Below are 15695 nucleotides of genomic sequence, written 5' to 3' on the forward strand. Positions count from 1 at the left end.
CAGCATTTGCTGTGCAGCAATGCTCTGGGACAGGTAGCAGCCCCGCAGCTGTGTCCAGCCACCAGGCAGGCCAGCCCGCAAGACACTTGAAGAGGTGTCCATGTGGAAGAGGAGGAGGGAAGCCACCAGCACCAGTGATTTCCTCTGTTACTCATGCTTAGTGTGAGGGAGAGAGGCCTTAGCTTTTGACCAGGGAAGTGAGAATCATTCAAGGCATTTGTTTTACCTGCAAACACCATAACCTCTGCATAGGCCTGTCCGTCACCCCTCCACCCAGCAGGGCATGCAGCCAAACCGCAGCACGCGCAGGAGTTTTCCTGCCGGAGACACGACCCAACCACTAATGGGAGTCTGCACGTGCCCATGAGCCTGCTCTGATCCCTCCCAGCTCCACCCACACCCCAACCAGTGGGATGGGGAGCCCAGGGTGCATTCGCACCAGGGGACGCCACCGGCAAGACGTGACTGAGCTGCAGCTGAGAGATCCACACTGCCAGGGAACGCCCCTCGGCATGGCTGGCAGGGTGCGCCTCAGCCGGAGGGCACGGCTATGCCTAGGCTGCCCATAGGGCCTGGCTGCTGGTTTTCACAAGGGCTCCAATGGCAAACAGAGGGGGTTGACTTTCTCCTGAAAGCACCAAAGGCCACAGACTATGAGCGAGGCAATGGCTTTGCGGCAAGGGGGATCCTTTAATATGGCAGCTTCTTCAGCCTGCTTTAAAAGATATTTATTTCTGGTGTTCCCTAAAAGTATAAAATTGAGAGGGCAGGCCTGGGCCGCTCCTATCTCTGCACGGCTGGCAGCACTGGGCCCCCATCTCCAGCACATGATTCCACTCACATGGCCGGCCAACCGACTCTCCAGTGGCATTCCCCGCCACCCTCCCCACGCACACCAGTCTGCGGTTTCTCAGACAGCCGTCCCCATGGGGAGAGGCAGCCGTTGGCTTTTGCCAGCCTCCTTGCTCGGCTCTGTGCCCTCCGCTTTCAGCCACTCCATCTTCTGCTTGTGCTGCTGCACCGCGTCGGCCACGCGGGCGTCGATCATGGCCTCGGTCAGGATGCCGTCCTCAGACGCATAGGCTGCGGCCTGCAGAGGGGAAGAGAAGGCCAGCTGGTTAGAAACGGAAGGCCCTGGCCTCCTCCCTCCTGACAATGCTCATCACCTTGGTTCCCGAGCACCCTGGTACTGGGCTTTGTCTATCCTGCTAGCCACCAGTACAACTGCCCCAGGGGAAACCGGCAAAGCTGCTATTGGCACGGCTTCCTGAAACCAGGGTAAGATTCACTGGGGCTAAAACCAGTTCGGTCTGTCTGCCGTAGAGGTTTGCACTGGGATAGCTGCACCTGGGGGCAGAAATCAGGGCAAATCCCCACCATGGACAAGGCTGTGGCTAATTTCCACCTTAGAACGATCAGAGGCAGCGAGGCTGGTGTCACCTGGATTTGCAGGAGGGTCAGCGAGCTTCCCTGAAGCTCTCAGCCCTCATTCGAAGGGCTGGCATCATGTGCAGAGAGATCTTCCTTCCCGTTCGACAGGAGTTTGAATTAAATCGGGGTTAACATCAGACAGACCTTCCCCTTCTTTGCCTCCAGCGTTGGAGCAGCCTCACTAAAAATCCCTTTCCTTGTTCGGGTTTCCCTTGCTTCATCCTCGTGATATTGTAACCCTAATAGTTCTCCATTTTGCTGCATGAGAAGTGGTGGGCTTGTCTGCCCTGTGGCTAACAGTAACAGCACCACACTGTAGCTTTTTGGTAGTAAAAGAAAAAACAAAAACAAAACCACAAAACGCTGCCCGGGCTTCTCTCCACATCATAAAGCAGCAGAGAAAAGAAGACAGACGCTATTTCACTCACAAATGCCACCCTTTTTTTAAATAAAGTGTTTCCGCTGCAAATCATTGCAGCAGGAAAAAAATTAAAGCACTCCTCTTTCGGGGGACGGGAAGCTACCTACGCCCACAGCCTCTTACAAAATGCTGCAGATGCAAAAAAACTGACACACAAAGGATTAGCCCCAAATGTAAGTCTGGTTATGAACCCATATTGATCTCCCTACTCCAGCAGGAACAGGGGGCTCCAGACAGCTTGAGCCTCAGAACTGAGAGAGAAATTATCACATGGTAACAGCCATGCTTCGTCTATTGCTAATGAAAGTTGCCAGACTGACCGCCCGAGACACTGAAAACTTGTTTGCCCACAGATAAGGTGCGGCATGACCATGCAACGCCCCCCACCCTGGCCAATGTACTCCAGCTGCTGAGCTGAAGGGAGAACGCTAGTGGACTCAAGCCACGCACGCTAATTCCGATTCATAAAAGCACAACATGCCATGGAAACATATGTCCCCCCTGCAGTTTTTATGCAAATACAAATCGGATTAAACAGTTCTGCGCATGAAGGGCCGGGAAGGCGCTGAACTCACTTCCCAACAGTTAGCAACTTCAGAAGCCACCAGCACCAGAATGGGAAGGAGCAAACAGACCAGCCATTTGCCTTGTGTTCTGTCCTTACCACCCAGGAGATCTCAGCAGTGCTCCTGGTGTGATCGTGTGGGGGTGGGTGGACTGACACATGGAGCAGGGAGGACGGCCACACTGTTCCCTCTGTGCTACTCAAACTCGAGCTCCTCACCTACTGTGCCCCAGCCTCCACTCCCTTCTCCTGGGCCTTGATCCTGCAAAATCCTGACAGCATCCTCCACTCCCCGGGTGCCAATGGGAGTGAGGGTGCTTGGCACCGTGCAGGATGGAACCCCTAGCTCATCTCCTCTCCAACACTGGGAACAGTCCCAGACTCCTTACCACATGCCCGCTTCTCCTGACCCACTTTGTGCAAACCCAGCCAGCCCTGCTTGCCACCTGCCAGCACTGGTCCCCCGGCAGTCTGGCAGAGGGGCTTCCCCACAGATCCCAGGTGTCTGGCTGAATTAGAGTAGAAGCTCTTCAAGGCAGAGGCCGCGTCTTGCATCTATAAAGCATCGCGCACAAGCACCTGGCTCCATAAATCATTAATGAGAGTCCAAAACTGAGGCTGCCAGGCAACAAGGTTTGCAGCATTTACGATCCAGCAGCCTATGAAATGTAACACAATGGTTTCTAGCTCCCCCAGGTTGTTTTACTGTCTGCCTGTATACTAATTCAAGAGGGAGATGCTGCACAGCACTGTACCAGAAGAGTAAGAGGATGGCCTACAGGAGGAGGCTTCACCTGTTCATGTGATTCACGCCTCCCCATTACAGCAGGATTGGAAACATTCTCTCCTAATCACAAGGCACAAGGTTCCCAACTTGGTCCTTGCCCCCCTCCCACCCACCTCTGCCCCTCTTCTTCCGCAGACAGCTGGACAACTAGCAAGTGGAGGAAGGCTGATCTGGCCACAGCAGGGCATTCCACTGCACATGCAGACAGCAGTGTCCGATTCCCAGAGGCGACATCATCCTCTCATGTCTCCACCTCAGAGACACTGGGGTGTAACCTTGCATATTTCTGCACTTGCCCTGGGCAAAGATTTTGTGGCAAGCAATTTAACAATTTATCGCCGTTACCTTTGCAAAGGCAGGCACAGAGAGTTGAGGCCGGAGCCGCGAAGTCTGCACGACAGCTTTGCTTGGCTGCTGCAGGTCACACCCAGGGGAAGCCAAGACCACAAGGGAAGACAACCTTCTCACCGCAAAGAGAGGGCAGGCCCAGACCAGAAGTGTACGGCTTTTTGACTGCAATGGGCATCTGAGCACAGGCTTCCCCTCACAAAAGCCAAGGGGACACCACACTCTCATTCCTCCCTGGAATGGGAAGCTGATTTAAGTGCGGTCACGACACCCCTGCCTACCTACCTTCCTCCTCCTCCGGAGTAGCTGCTTGATCCCTCATCAGGTGCTGCTTTGCAGCCCAGCTCTCAAGCCCCAAGCTGCAGCTACTTAAAGCCTAGAGAGTGATGGGTTGGGGTAGGCAAGAGAGCTGACTGCTCACAGGAGGGTGGGGGCTGAGCGCAAGAGCCTGAGCAGGCCCATGGCAGAGCAGTTCAGCTCGCTCGCTGGTCACCTCTTCAATCATGTTTTAGTAAGTCCACAAGGAAGATCCCTGCCCCCTGGGGAGGCGCTGGGGGCTGCTGATCGGAGCAGAGGGCTGGAAATTAGGACTGCTCCGTTCTCTGGCCGTGAAGTCGCTGATGCACCTGGGATAAGTCTGTCCAACCTCTCTGCTGCCCATTTCCCCACCTTGGCGCAAGAGTAAATTCCCAGCTCACAGAGGTGTTTGTGCACCCTAAAGTTAGCAAACAGCTTCAAGGCGCATGGCTGAGAAGTGCCGCAGCAGGTGAGGAAAGGACAACGTGCCGGGGCTGCCGCACGCTTGTCCTCCACATTCGAGCACTTAAACCAGGCAGGGAGGCTTCATGCTGCGCAGCGACACATTCTGCAGCACGCTGGCAAGGGAGCCCTGGCATCGCTTACTGACCAACCTGCCCCCACGGATGCTCATTATAAAGTGACAGGAGCCTGGGCAGTCCCTTCTCCCCCAGCACCTGCTGTGGTGAAAAGGCTGGTTTGAACATCCCTTCTTCATGGCTGTGTAGCCCTTCTCGGGCTGCATCCAGCCTGCCAGGGCTGCGCTCCCAAATCTGTCTGTTTTCCCCCAGGGCAGCCCTGCAGTCGGGAAGATCCGGCATTTTAAAATGGGGTCAGCACCTCCCTGTGGTGTGTGTATGCACCTGTGGTGAATAGACAGGAGGCGTTCGCTTCTTCCCCGCCACCGCAGAGCCCATCAATTCCATTGTGAAAGCTTCAGCACTGCCGTGCAGTTCACGCTCTGTTGATTTTCTCAATGGACTTTCTATAAATAGAAAGCCCAAGGCCCTAGCTATCAAGAAAGCAAATGGGGAAGCGGCTATCCCTGTTGGGAGAAGCTTAAAGCAGCCCCACGCTTCATTTAGATTCAGACTTCGCTCTTCTGGGCGGATGTAATTTAACCCATTTTCTCTAACGCAACTTTGCAGGCTTGAGAACGTGGACCCAGAAACGGACCAATTCTAAGGCAAAATTAAATAATTTTGGAGCTTGGTGAGGGAGCACAGCATAAATCCCTTCAGAATTATCTCACCGATTCTCCTAAAGCCCCTCTTCAAGGAGGAGACTGTCACACTCAGCTGACAAGCTCTGATCTGTACGCCCAGGGTCGTGTTTACCAGAGACGGTGCAGCGTAGGACAGCCTGCCCCGTAACAATCTCACCTTGAACACCCTTCAGCTCAAAGCACTTCACAAACGTTAATTCTCACGCCGCCCGGCGAGGCAGAGATTCTGCAGACGAGACGTAGACGGGGTAAGGTCACCCAAGTCCGTGGCAGAGAAGGGAACAGATTTCAGGAATACTGACAATAGCTCCCCTATTTCTAACTCTTGGGCAACTCTACCAATGGGACAGAACCAGGATTCCTGGGATTCTCTTACAGTGAGGTTCCGAGAATCTTCCCTAGTTTAGCGGATGGGGGCCGTACCAATGAAAACTCACTTCATTTGCTGGTATTCCAGAGCAACAAGAGCAGCCATCTATCAATGAGTTTCAGTTCAAGATGTACGCGTCAGGAGCTTGGATACTACAGGAAATATTTTGGAAGAAAAGACGATCAATACTGGAAGTAAATTTAATCTTTTGCCGTAACAGTAAGGGCCAGCTACGGAGAAGGGAAAGTCCTCGGGGCAAAGGGAAAGTCAGACAGACAATCGTCTGTAAAAGAGTGCCTAAGCCCGAATCTGGATTTCTAGCATGCAGACTGTTAGCCCCACACTGGACAGCGATGTAGTTTTCTAGCGCTGGAGACTAGATAGGCTGACTTTCTGCACCTTAATGTTTATGCATGAATCACAGAACTGGAAGGGACCTCGAGAGGTCATCTAGTCCAGTCCCCTGCACTCACGGCAGGACTAAGTATTATCCAGACCATCCCTGACAGGTGTTTGTCTAACCTGTTCTTAAAAATCCCCAATGATGGAGATTCCACCTCCTGCCTAGGCAATTTATTCCAGTGCTTAACTACCCTGACAGTTAGGAAGTTTTTCCTAATGTGCAACCTAAACCTCCCTTGCTGCAATTTAAGCCCATTACATCTTGTCCTGTCCTCAGAGATTAAGAACAACAATGCTTCTACCTCCTCCTTGTAACAACCTTTTATGTACTTGAAAACTGTTATGTCCCCTCTCAGTCTTCTCTTCTCCACACTAAGCAAACCCCATTTTTTCAATCTTCTCTCAAAGGTCACGTCTTCCAGACTGTTAATCATTTTTGTTGCTCTTCTCTGGATTTTCTCTAGTTTGTCCACATCTTCCCTGAAATGTGGCACCCGCAACTAGACACAGCTGAGGCTTAATCAGCATCTTAAAACAAGTCTTGGCAAACTAAGCCAAACTAAAATTGATCCTGTAGTGTAAACCAACTTGTGGGTCGTGGTCAGTTCTTTTTAAATCCAGCGGGATTAAGTACAATGGGATTAAAACTGTGTTAGCTGTAACAACTATCCCGATCCCAATCCTTATTTAGGCAGGATGGTAGAGTCAGGGGCAATGCTGTTCACACAGCATATGAATACATATTAATGTGAGGTACTGGAGGCTAAGTGACACAGTGGGTCTGTGCACCAGCCTTTCCCCTTCCTATTGGTACAGAAGCAAACAAAGTTTGATAATTTCTTATCCCAGTGCCTGGCTGGATGTTCATCCACAGCACAGAACCACAACAAGAGCTTGGTATGACTGGTAACCCCCAGACTAGAGGATCATCACTGCAGAGCCTAAGAACCCTAGTGATGGACCAGGACCCCAGCAAAGCGGGGGGCAGGGTGGAGGTGGTGTGGTTGCAGGCTGAGATCAAGGTACATCAGCAGAGCTGAGGGGTCCCCGGACCCAGTCGTGCCCTGGCAGATCTGTGGCATTGGACAAGCAGGAGTCTCAGCAGCTCATGAAGGGATGAGTGCGGGTAGGGATGAAGGAGCGCACATGTATGGAAGAAGAGTGTGGGTTGGTGCAATTTATGCTGCAGTAACATAAACGCTGCATCGCACCCGCGTGCTGTAAGCCAGCAGCTCAAACCCTTCGCTTGTGATCATCCGTTTCACTCAAACGCCTTTTTGACGGTGTTTTAATAGATGGGTTCTCTGCTTGCCTTTCTCCCAGGGATGCTGCTGAATTGGAGGGTGGGGGAGAGAAAAAAAAATTCAGACAGCTGATAGTACTGTGTCTGGCGTTTCACGGGTGATTTGATCAGGTTCAACTGGGTGGAAATCAGAATGGAAATCAGATGCAGCATAGCTCTGGCCTGCTTTGACTAGGCAGAGGCCAGATCTCTTGGAACGCAGCAGCATTTTGTGTCGCTCAAGCCTGCCATTTCGCTCCTGCAGCATTTGGTGCTCCTGCCAGACACTATGCGTGGTTTTGTTTGGTTTGAGACACATGTAAGGAGATTTAATGATTACAGACAGCAAGACTGCAAAGGACTGTTGGAGAAAAAGCTAATTAAGAAAATGGATACATGAATCTGACACAAATTAAGTGACAGGCATGTTGCAATTACGCCTGCTCTTTGGGGAATTAGCTTAGAGTCACGGCGAGGGCATAATACAAAATAGCCCAAAACAAAAGACAGATGAAATGCTCCTATTGAGCATTTCGCTCTGGCATTCATAACTGACAATTTTTACTGGGGCTTTGTGTTATAATCTTCATTGGAATAGGTCAATTTCACTCTTATTTGAAATTTCATAGTCTTTAGGCACATTAGATTTTGGGAGCTGTTGCGATGAGCCCATCTTGAGAAGACTTGGAAGCTTAAATACCTACAATTGCTTCAAGGCTGCTTCGAGGACTTAGCAGATGCAGTGAGCCAGGTGCTCCTTGTTTCCCAGCTTTAAGGCGTAGCTGTGACTAGAAAACCAGGACTGTAATGATGACACCATCACATTTGCTTTGTTCACAAAATTTCCCTAACTGTTAGCAGTTAGCACTGTGAACGCAACATTTCTAGAAGGGAGTGGGAGGGGTGGATGGGGGAACTGAGCTATCAATCACAACCTCTAAAGATTCTGGACCCCCCACCCTAGTGATCCTGTGGATGCACAAAGCAGCTGGCTGCATTCTAGGTATTACACTGTTGCAGCACCAAAGTGCCTCAGACTGGGGGTTAATATAAGATCAATTAGCTTTACTCCAGAAGCTCATGTAACACAGACGACTACGATAAAGATGCTGTTTTGGGGGAGTTATTTTCTGACCATAGCCACATATTTGTTGTTCGGTTTTTTTAGGTACAGTAGATTCCTCATCTCCCCCCTTACCTTGCGTATGCAGCACATTTTGTAACAAAGAATCCGGCGTTGAAGGGATTAGTATGAGCAACTATGCAAGGGTATTATGGGCTGCAACGTCACCTAATATTAGAGACCTCTCTAAATGGACTGGCTTAAGGGTGTTTAATTCCTAAGGGTGTTTAATTCCTACTACGTTAGCTGGAACCACCAGGGAAAGGGAAATGCAGTCAAGGAACAGACTGTCTACAAAGGGCAGGCAAGAGAGAGTTTGGGAGCTGACATTTTATTTAGAGGCAGTGGTCTCGGCTCGGTAATTTTAGCTGCATGACGGAAACTTGATTTATTATTGTGTGTCAATATAGTACAGAAAGCTTGTGGGAAAGGGCATTATCCCAGCCTCAACTGGCCATCCACCATGGACTCCTCCAAGGCTGATATCGACCTACTATACTCATACCATCCCAAAAGATCTGTGAGATTTAGAAGACCTTCCTTTAATTAAAAACCTGCTTTGGGTACAACAACAACAACAAACAACAACAGGCACTGATAGAGTGGTTTTCATCCATGGATCTCAAGTGTTTTATCCAAAGACAGGTTAAGCAAAAACAGAAAAAAATTAAGTAACTATCCAATGTACGTCAATGGCAGAGCCTGAAATAAACACACTTTTGTAAGGCATAACCCTTGGCTATGATAAATTGTGCCATGAAAGCCTCTCTTTTTTTTTTTTTACACACACACACACACACACACACACACACACACACACTCACTCGGGGGAAAAAAAAAGCTAGGAATCAAGGAGAAAAAGTTCAGTGCAAGAATCTCAGTCCTCGACACAGCTCTGCCAACGCACCATACCCAGACCTCTCTTCTCGAGAGACCTATGTCTGGTCAACTGGGCAGAGATATCGTGATGTGCACTGAGATTTTGTGAATTAGTGACCCAATCCCTGCCGCGATTATCATCTTCACCAGAAAGACTGGGGCTTTAACTCATGCTGCCATTTATCCGTAGGACTGTCTGGACCACATTTCTCTAAATGCTACGCAGCGTTTGTACACAAATAGTTTATATCCTGCTTATTTCTCCCCCCCTTGAATCCCAGCAACCCTCGGATTTTCCAAATGCCTTGTCTGCAGATACTAATTTAACTGCTGTCATTTTGCATGACTGCTTGTTTTGTTTCAATAGCGCTACTGCTGGAATGTACATTTTACAGAAGTAATTAGGATAATGGCACTAAGGAAATCAAGGTACTCTACCTTCCCTCCCTTGGTATGCTAGTTAAAGATCACTTCAAGCATAAAGGATGGACACAGAGGTCATTCCTGGGGATTAATGAAAGCTGGGAGAGTTGATGGCTTCATGAAGAGCTGAAGGCCATTAACTGCAGCCGTTCATTACAGGAAATGCCTGGTACCAAGTCGCTTCACCTGTGTTAATAGGATGGATTTTTTTTTTTTTTTAAATCAAGTAAATTTAAGAAACCTGACGCAATGAAAGGTTTGCTGTGTCTCTCCAGAACACTATGACTCTCTCCAAGACAGCTCAAGACAAGGCCTGTAAGTCTAGACTTGGGATTTCACAGTAGGTGGGCAGCAGACCATGTAGCTGCCCTGAGAAAACCAAGTGTGAACAAGGAAACTTGACATTTCCTGGGTGAGCGTGTGCTGCTTTCAAGCAGAGAAAATGTGGTCTAGCAGATATGGCACAGGTCTGGGACCCAGAAAATATGGGATTTATTCCCAGCTCTGCCACTGCTGTGACAGTCTCTTCCCATCCTTTGTCTGCGGAGATTGTAAATTCCTCAGCACCTAGCGCCATGGGGCCTCCAATCTCAGTTAGGTACCACTGCAATATACATAAAAACTCACAGGTTGCTGACCACCAGTTGCTAAATCCCATGTACAGACAAGATTTGGGGACTGAACTTATTAAGCCTCCTGATCAGGAAAGTAACAGCCATAATCCAAACCACTTAAGACTGCTGGATAGGTATCTGCCCCTTCAAATAAGAAGCCAACCACTTCTAGTCTTGCACACATTCCTTCTTTACTAGAAAAGCATTGGCGTCATAGCCAAGGTCTCAGCTTTCACTGTATTCTGTAACCATGTGACAGCTAGCACACAGCAGGAATGAAACATTCACCCCAGCAAATTGATTTATTGAATCCCAACAGACAGACAAAAATGAAGAAAGAAGACTGTCAACAGCACTCGTGAGCAGTTGCCCCTGAGCCCAGATAATGTGTACAGCAATTGGAGTGGATCAGAAGGTAGAAATGCTATCTGCCGGTTGAAAGGCAACAGGAACGAGTGGATCTCAGCAGGAGTGAATTGCACATGAACTTCGCAAGTGTCTGTGCAGTTGCTAAAAGGTGGATTCTAAAAGCAATGTGTTGCAGCAGTGTAGAGAAAGTTGACTTTAGAAGGTTGCAACCGGCTTATAGGATTCAGAGTATTATGATGAATTTTGCATTACCACAGCGCCTAGAAGTCCTAGTTACAGAGCAGGACCCCAATGCGCTAGGTGCTGTACAAATGGTTGTGAACTTGACACTACTGGCTTTCTTCTTGAAACAAAAAACCCAGTAAAAGTGTTGTCACCAATCACACGGGCAAGACAGGATAACTATAGCTCTGAACAATTACTACCAGCACAGTGATTGTGTTTATTTTTCCCCATGCAGACACACACGTGTGTGGGGAAGTAAAGAGGTTTCCTTTCTTTAGATTTGCGGATTAGTGGAGGGATAACTTTTAGTGCTCACAGAGAGGCTGAAATACCTGTCGAGACATCAGTGTAACATGAGGCTGTGGAAGTGCCCCCCCAATTCCAGCCAGATGAAATGTTCCAGATACTGCACTTGTGGGCCTCCTAAGCCAAAACGGACACGTGTGCTGAATGATGCCGATTCTGTATAAGGGCTTCTGAAATACAGCAGTTCACTAGGATAAGACTAGCTGCTTCCTGGCTTGTTTGAGTTACTCTTCCCAGGCCCAGTGTGGATCTGGTACTGTTCCGCGTATGAACAGCTCGCTTTCACCTTCCTCCTCTACCTGCACAAACAATGCTTCAGCAGCTGTTCATGGAAGGAACAACTGTTTTTGGGGTTTACCAGTAGAATAGCAAACCCCATCTCCCCGCCCCCAATTCCAGTTCAAGCCCTTTCCCTTTTCACTGAACACGGAGTTGGCTTATAAAAGTCCTAATATCCCAGTGCTGCAGAAGCTTTGCAAAATTTAATTCCCAGGGCAAGAAAGTGTTTGCTAGGTGAATAAAATACCATTCATTGCTTCATTATGCGAAGGCCAGGCAAGTACACTGCGTGCCAGAGAGGCTTGCAAGACCGTTGTGCATGTACAGGCAGCCCATCTAAAACAATGACCTTTAATCCACTTGGCGGACAGTGGAGACTCTTCAACTTGAGGAGCTGATTTGCTGCCAAGGGGAAAAGAGAAGGCTGTAACTGTGGCTGCTATACTTCAGCCTTTAATCTTGTAAAGAAAGCCTAGCTGAGGCATTGCATAAGGCTTCCTAAGAGCACACTACACATGACTTCATAAAGAGGCTCTGAAGCCCTTTCTAACTGAATGACCAACTATAGGCACTGATCACTCATTTTTCACGGGGAGAGGGAAAAATTCTTGAGTGATTTAGAAGTTACTAGCTCTGAAGAAAGCTGCTTGGCAGCTAATGAAGTAATTCCAACACCTGGCTTCCACATACAATTTATTATTTAGTGCTCTGACTGATCTGAGTTGAAACCAATTGCTGAGAGCGGGCAGTTGCGGTGATGAGTAAGAAAGTGATGGTATTCTCAATTACGCCTCTCCCTACATGGCTGGCTGATGATCTGAGGCAATATGCAATAAAGAATGCAAGCCGGACCGCGCTCCAGCCAACAGTGTTATGTCTGCAAAGCATTTTCAGTCTCTCCACCGCTGACTGGTCCATAACCAGGGCTCTATATACTCTGCAGCGTGAGGGCCCCGGAACCGGCTGCTGAATCAACCCCTTGCTGCAGAACTGGGCTTCACAATCTCAGCTTTAGTTTAAAAAAAAATTTCAAACCCTTGTGGTTTGAGAAGCCAGCCCTAAAAATCAGCACAAAAAACTCTAGATATCTTGAAACAGCAGTTTGGGGAGGTGTGAACTGCCCTCTTCGTATCAATGGGCCTTTCCTTCTGAAGTCCAATGACAACAACTTACCATTGCAGAATTATCAAGCTGATGTGCTGGTCCCACAACCTGGATCAACTCTCATACCCTTCTGGGTGCCAAAAATCCCAAGCTATCTCCTGCTCACTTGCCAAACCACTTCTAGCTTACCCTCTGCTTCCACCCCAAACTTCTCCAGTGCAGTTCTGCATTGTCAGTACAAAAGTCTCCAGGGAGATCAAAAACTGCAAGTGCAGGGACAGCAAAAAATAAATTGATTTACGATCACAACAGACACAGGATACTGCACTGATGGTAGTTATCTTCATACTTAAGGCCTTCAAAATCTCAATACTTCATTCAAACGTAGCTGCAGCCTGCTGCAGAGTGACGCAAAACCCAGCGTCCTTGCTACAAAACTTGGGCCTGGTTTGTCATGAAGTACGTGAACCGGGCCCATATCCAAAACTCCCAGCAATCAAGACAAGAGTCAAACTTTTTGGCAGAATAAACCATGTAATTCCACTGCCCCTGTCCCTCAAGTAGACCTATTCCGCTAAGCAAGGCAACTGACAAACTAGATTTGATCTGGTTTTTAATACTACTCTGATTTTTAAAACCATTCAATGAGTTGTAACATCATTTAGAACCTCACCTCCTCTTTATGGGAAAGGGAGGGCAGGTGACCCAGCTGTCAGAAGTTCATCTTTTTAAACTCAAAGCTGCACTTTCCAGTGCTAGACATGGATGTCCAGAAGAGTTGTGTATATGTTAGAAAACTAACTGTACCCAAGTGTGATATGGCTAACTTTTTAACCAATGGTTTCTGGTGACAGAACAACTGACTACCAAAGTTTGTTTCTTTGATTTCATTTGGTCTGCTCACAATAGCTGAGTTTTCTGAGGAAAACACACACACTCCATGGCTTAAACTCAATCAAAGAAACCACCTTTTGACGAACTTTATACATGCCACAAAAGCCAAGAGCTCTTGCCTTGCAATATTTTGGAGTCTAACGAAGTGCACAGACTTTTGATGGAAAGCGTTAGGACACATTTTGAAGTTTACATCATTAACGGTTTAAAATGCATTGGTTTGACCCGTGAATTTCTCACTAGTCCAATTCATTGATCTGGAAAGAAGCTGTCGCAGGTACAACATGAAATTCTTTTTCTAACACCTTGTAAAATTATAGCTGAGGCATGTCAGAAAGTAAAGGCAAAAATCCCGCTGACTTGTCTTTTTCTTCAGGATGTAGAATCAACCATAAGCTTGCACTGACCTGCCCAGCTATCCCATGTATATACGTGCTGAGGTTGATTTTCAAAGCTGGGTGCACAAATGCCAGTTACAATTACTGCATTTGCCTTCACAAACTGGGTATCTGGGCATGAAGATGGATAGCAGCTGTGCATGTGAATATACAATTCCTACAATTGTACGTATAAATTGCGAGCGCCACTCTAAACATGCAATTATCTTCACTTCTGAAAAATCAGGCTCCCCATGTCCACCACTGAGCTCATTAACATGAAGCCATAACACACAGAGTTACACATTCCAGCTAATTTCTAAGGAACACGCTGCTGAAAGGAAAGTTAATTCCATGTTTGACTTCTGAGTTGAACTACCAGATGTTTCCTGGTAGCAGCCATAACATACAACAATATCACGGGTAACAAGTCTTCTGGAATTGCAGAAGAGCTCTGCTATGAAGGTGCTTCATTTGATATTTTAAAAGATTAAGCAGCAGAACAGAGTAAGTAGAATCCCGGACAGAGAGCAGGGTATGTAATTGGCTCTGATTGCCACAGAACAAAAGGCAGGACTTGGGAACATGCAGAAATCTAAAACTGTAGGATCCAGGAGACTGGGAAGGTGATATGGGGTCAGAGAGATGAGATACATAAGACTAACGCCATTAAGATTAGTTATGTTTGCATGGATTAATTAGGAGCCAAGCGTTACCACATTTCAAGGAGAAAAAGGGAAACTTTGTATACACTTTATTTCTTCACAGCAATATGAAATTGTAGCAGTGGCCAACTATTGACAAATTAACCTAGTACACCACTGGTTCGCAGCTCCCACAGTGATCCAAGCAGCCAGCTTTGGGAACTCCCTTTTATGGGGGATTTCCAAAGAGAATGGAAAGTGACACAGGACCAGTGAAGCTAGAGCGAATAGCTTGTAACCCAGCCATGTGCCCAAATCCAGGCACTGGGGGCAGGTCTGGGAGACAAAATAGCTTCATTTAGTATGGCAGCATCAGGTCTATCAGCAGGCTCCACACTCCAATCTTATTAAGTAAATTGCCAGTTTACTGCAAATTGTTATTCACTCAGTAGAAACGATCACACAGCCATTTCTGTACAAAGCCATTTTTGGTAATTTGCGATGGGTTCGCAGGGAGATGGGTGTTATTCCTTTCAAGTGCAACAACAGCTGCATCTTGCAGCTTTGCTGGTCTCCCCAGCAGCAGGAAGGTGGCAGGTGTGGGACTCCGCAGCACATGGTGTGAGTGTGAGAGGGCTCACCTCTGTGCGAGAAGTACACCAGTAACAGGGACAGGGCAGCGACGCAGAGATCAAAATGTGAAAACGTAAACCGCTGCCATTGGGAAGGAGAATGCCCCAAGTTATGTTGTCCACTAGCTGTACTACAGATTCTCTTGCGGCCTCCCAAACTCCTGACATCTGATCATACGTACTGAAACCTAATGCTCTATGGTACCCTTTTGTTCACATACAGTACGCTCCTCTGAATTTCCATCATTAATACCACAATATAACTTGTGTTGGGAAGTCCAGCTTGAGCTTAGCAACCCTGCATTATCCCTACACTCAGTTCTGCTCCCGAAAGTTGTCTGTATGAATTATTTCCAAAGGCACGAGGCTGAACACATGCATTGATGGTTAAATAAAAGCCAACTGGACAGATTGGTGTAACTCTATGGAAGCAATGTAGATTTACATCAGTCTGGCTCATTCCACATCTAACTTATTTCCTTTTAAAATAAAACCCATAAGAGGAAGTTGTGAAGAGGGAAGGATGTGTTGATTTCAGTTGCTTTTTTGCCAAGCTATTAGAAAAGTAATTTTGAGACATGAGCTTTTGCAGGCAGACTGCCTCATCTGTGAATTTCAGCAATTCTGATGTCAGACTATATTCTGAGCCGTGGTTAATATATTGGGAAGAATAAGCTCCTGATCTCTGCCCCCCACAA

The 15695-nt window shown here is 47.7% G+C and overlaps 1 protein-coding gene across 2 annotated transcripts in view; it reads right to left on the reverse strand.

The window, feature by feature from the left end:
- Positions 1-670: 670 nt before the first annotated feature.
- LOC127038685 (ATPase family AAA domain-containing protein 3) overlaps positions 671-15695 on the reverse strand; it is a 59717-nt gene continuing 44692 nt past the window's right edge. For both annotated transcript variants that reach the window (XM_050931470.1, XM_050931469.1), the window contains one exon: positions 671-1090. In XM_050931470.1, the coding sequence (XP_050787427.1) occupies positions 911-1090 (180 nt within the window). In that variant the 3' untranslated portion in view covers positions 671-910. The remainder of the gene's footprint in view (positions 1091-15695) is intronic.

The sequence above is a fragment of the Gopherus flavomarginatus genome, chromosome 21 (genome assembly GCF_025201925.1).
Source record: "Gopherus flavomarginatus isolate rGopFla2 chromosome 21, rGopFla2.mat.asm, whole genome shotgun sequence".
Lineage (NCBI taxonomy): Eukaryota > Metazoa > Chordata > Testudines > Testudinidae > Gopherus > Gopherus flavomarginatus.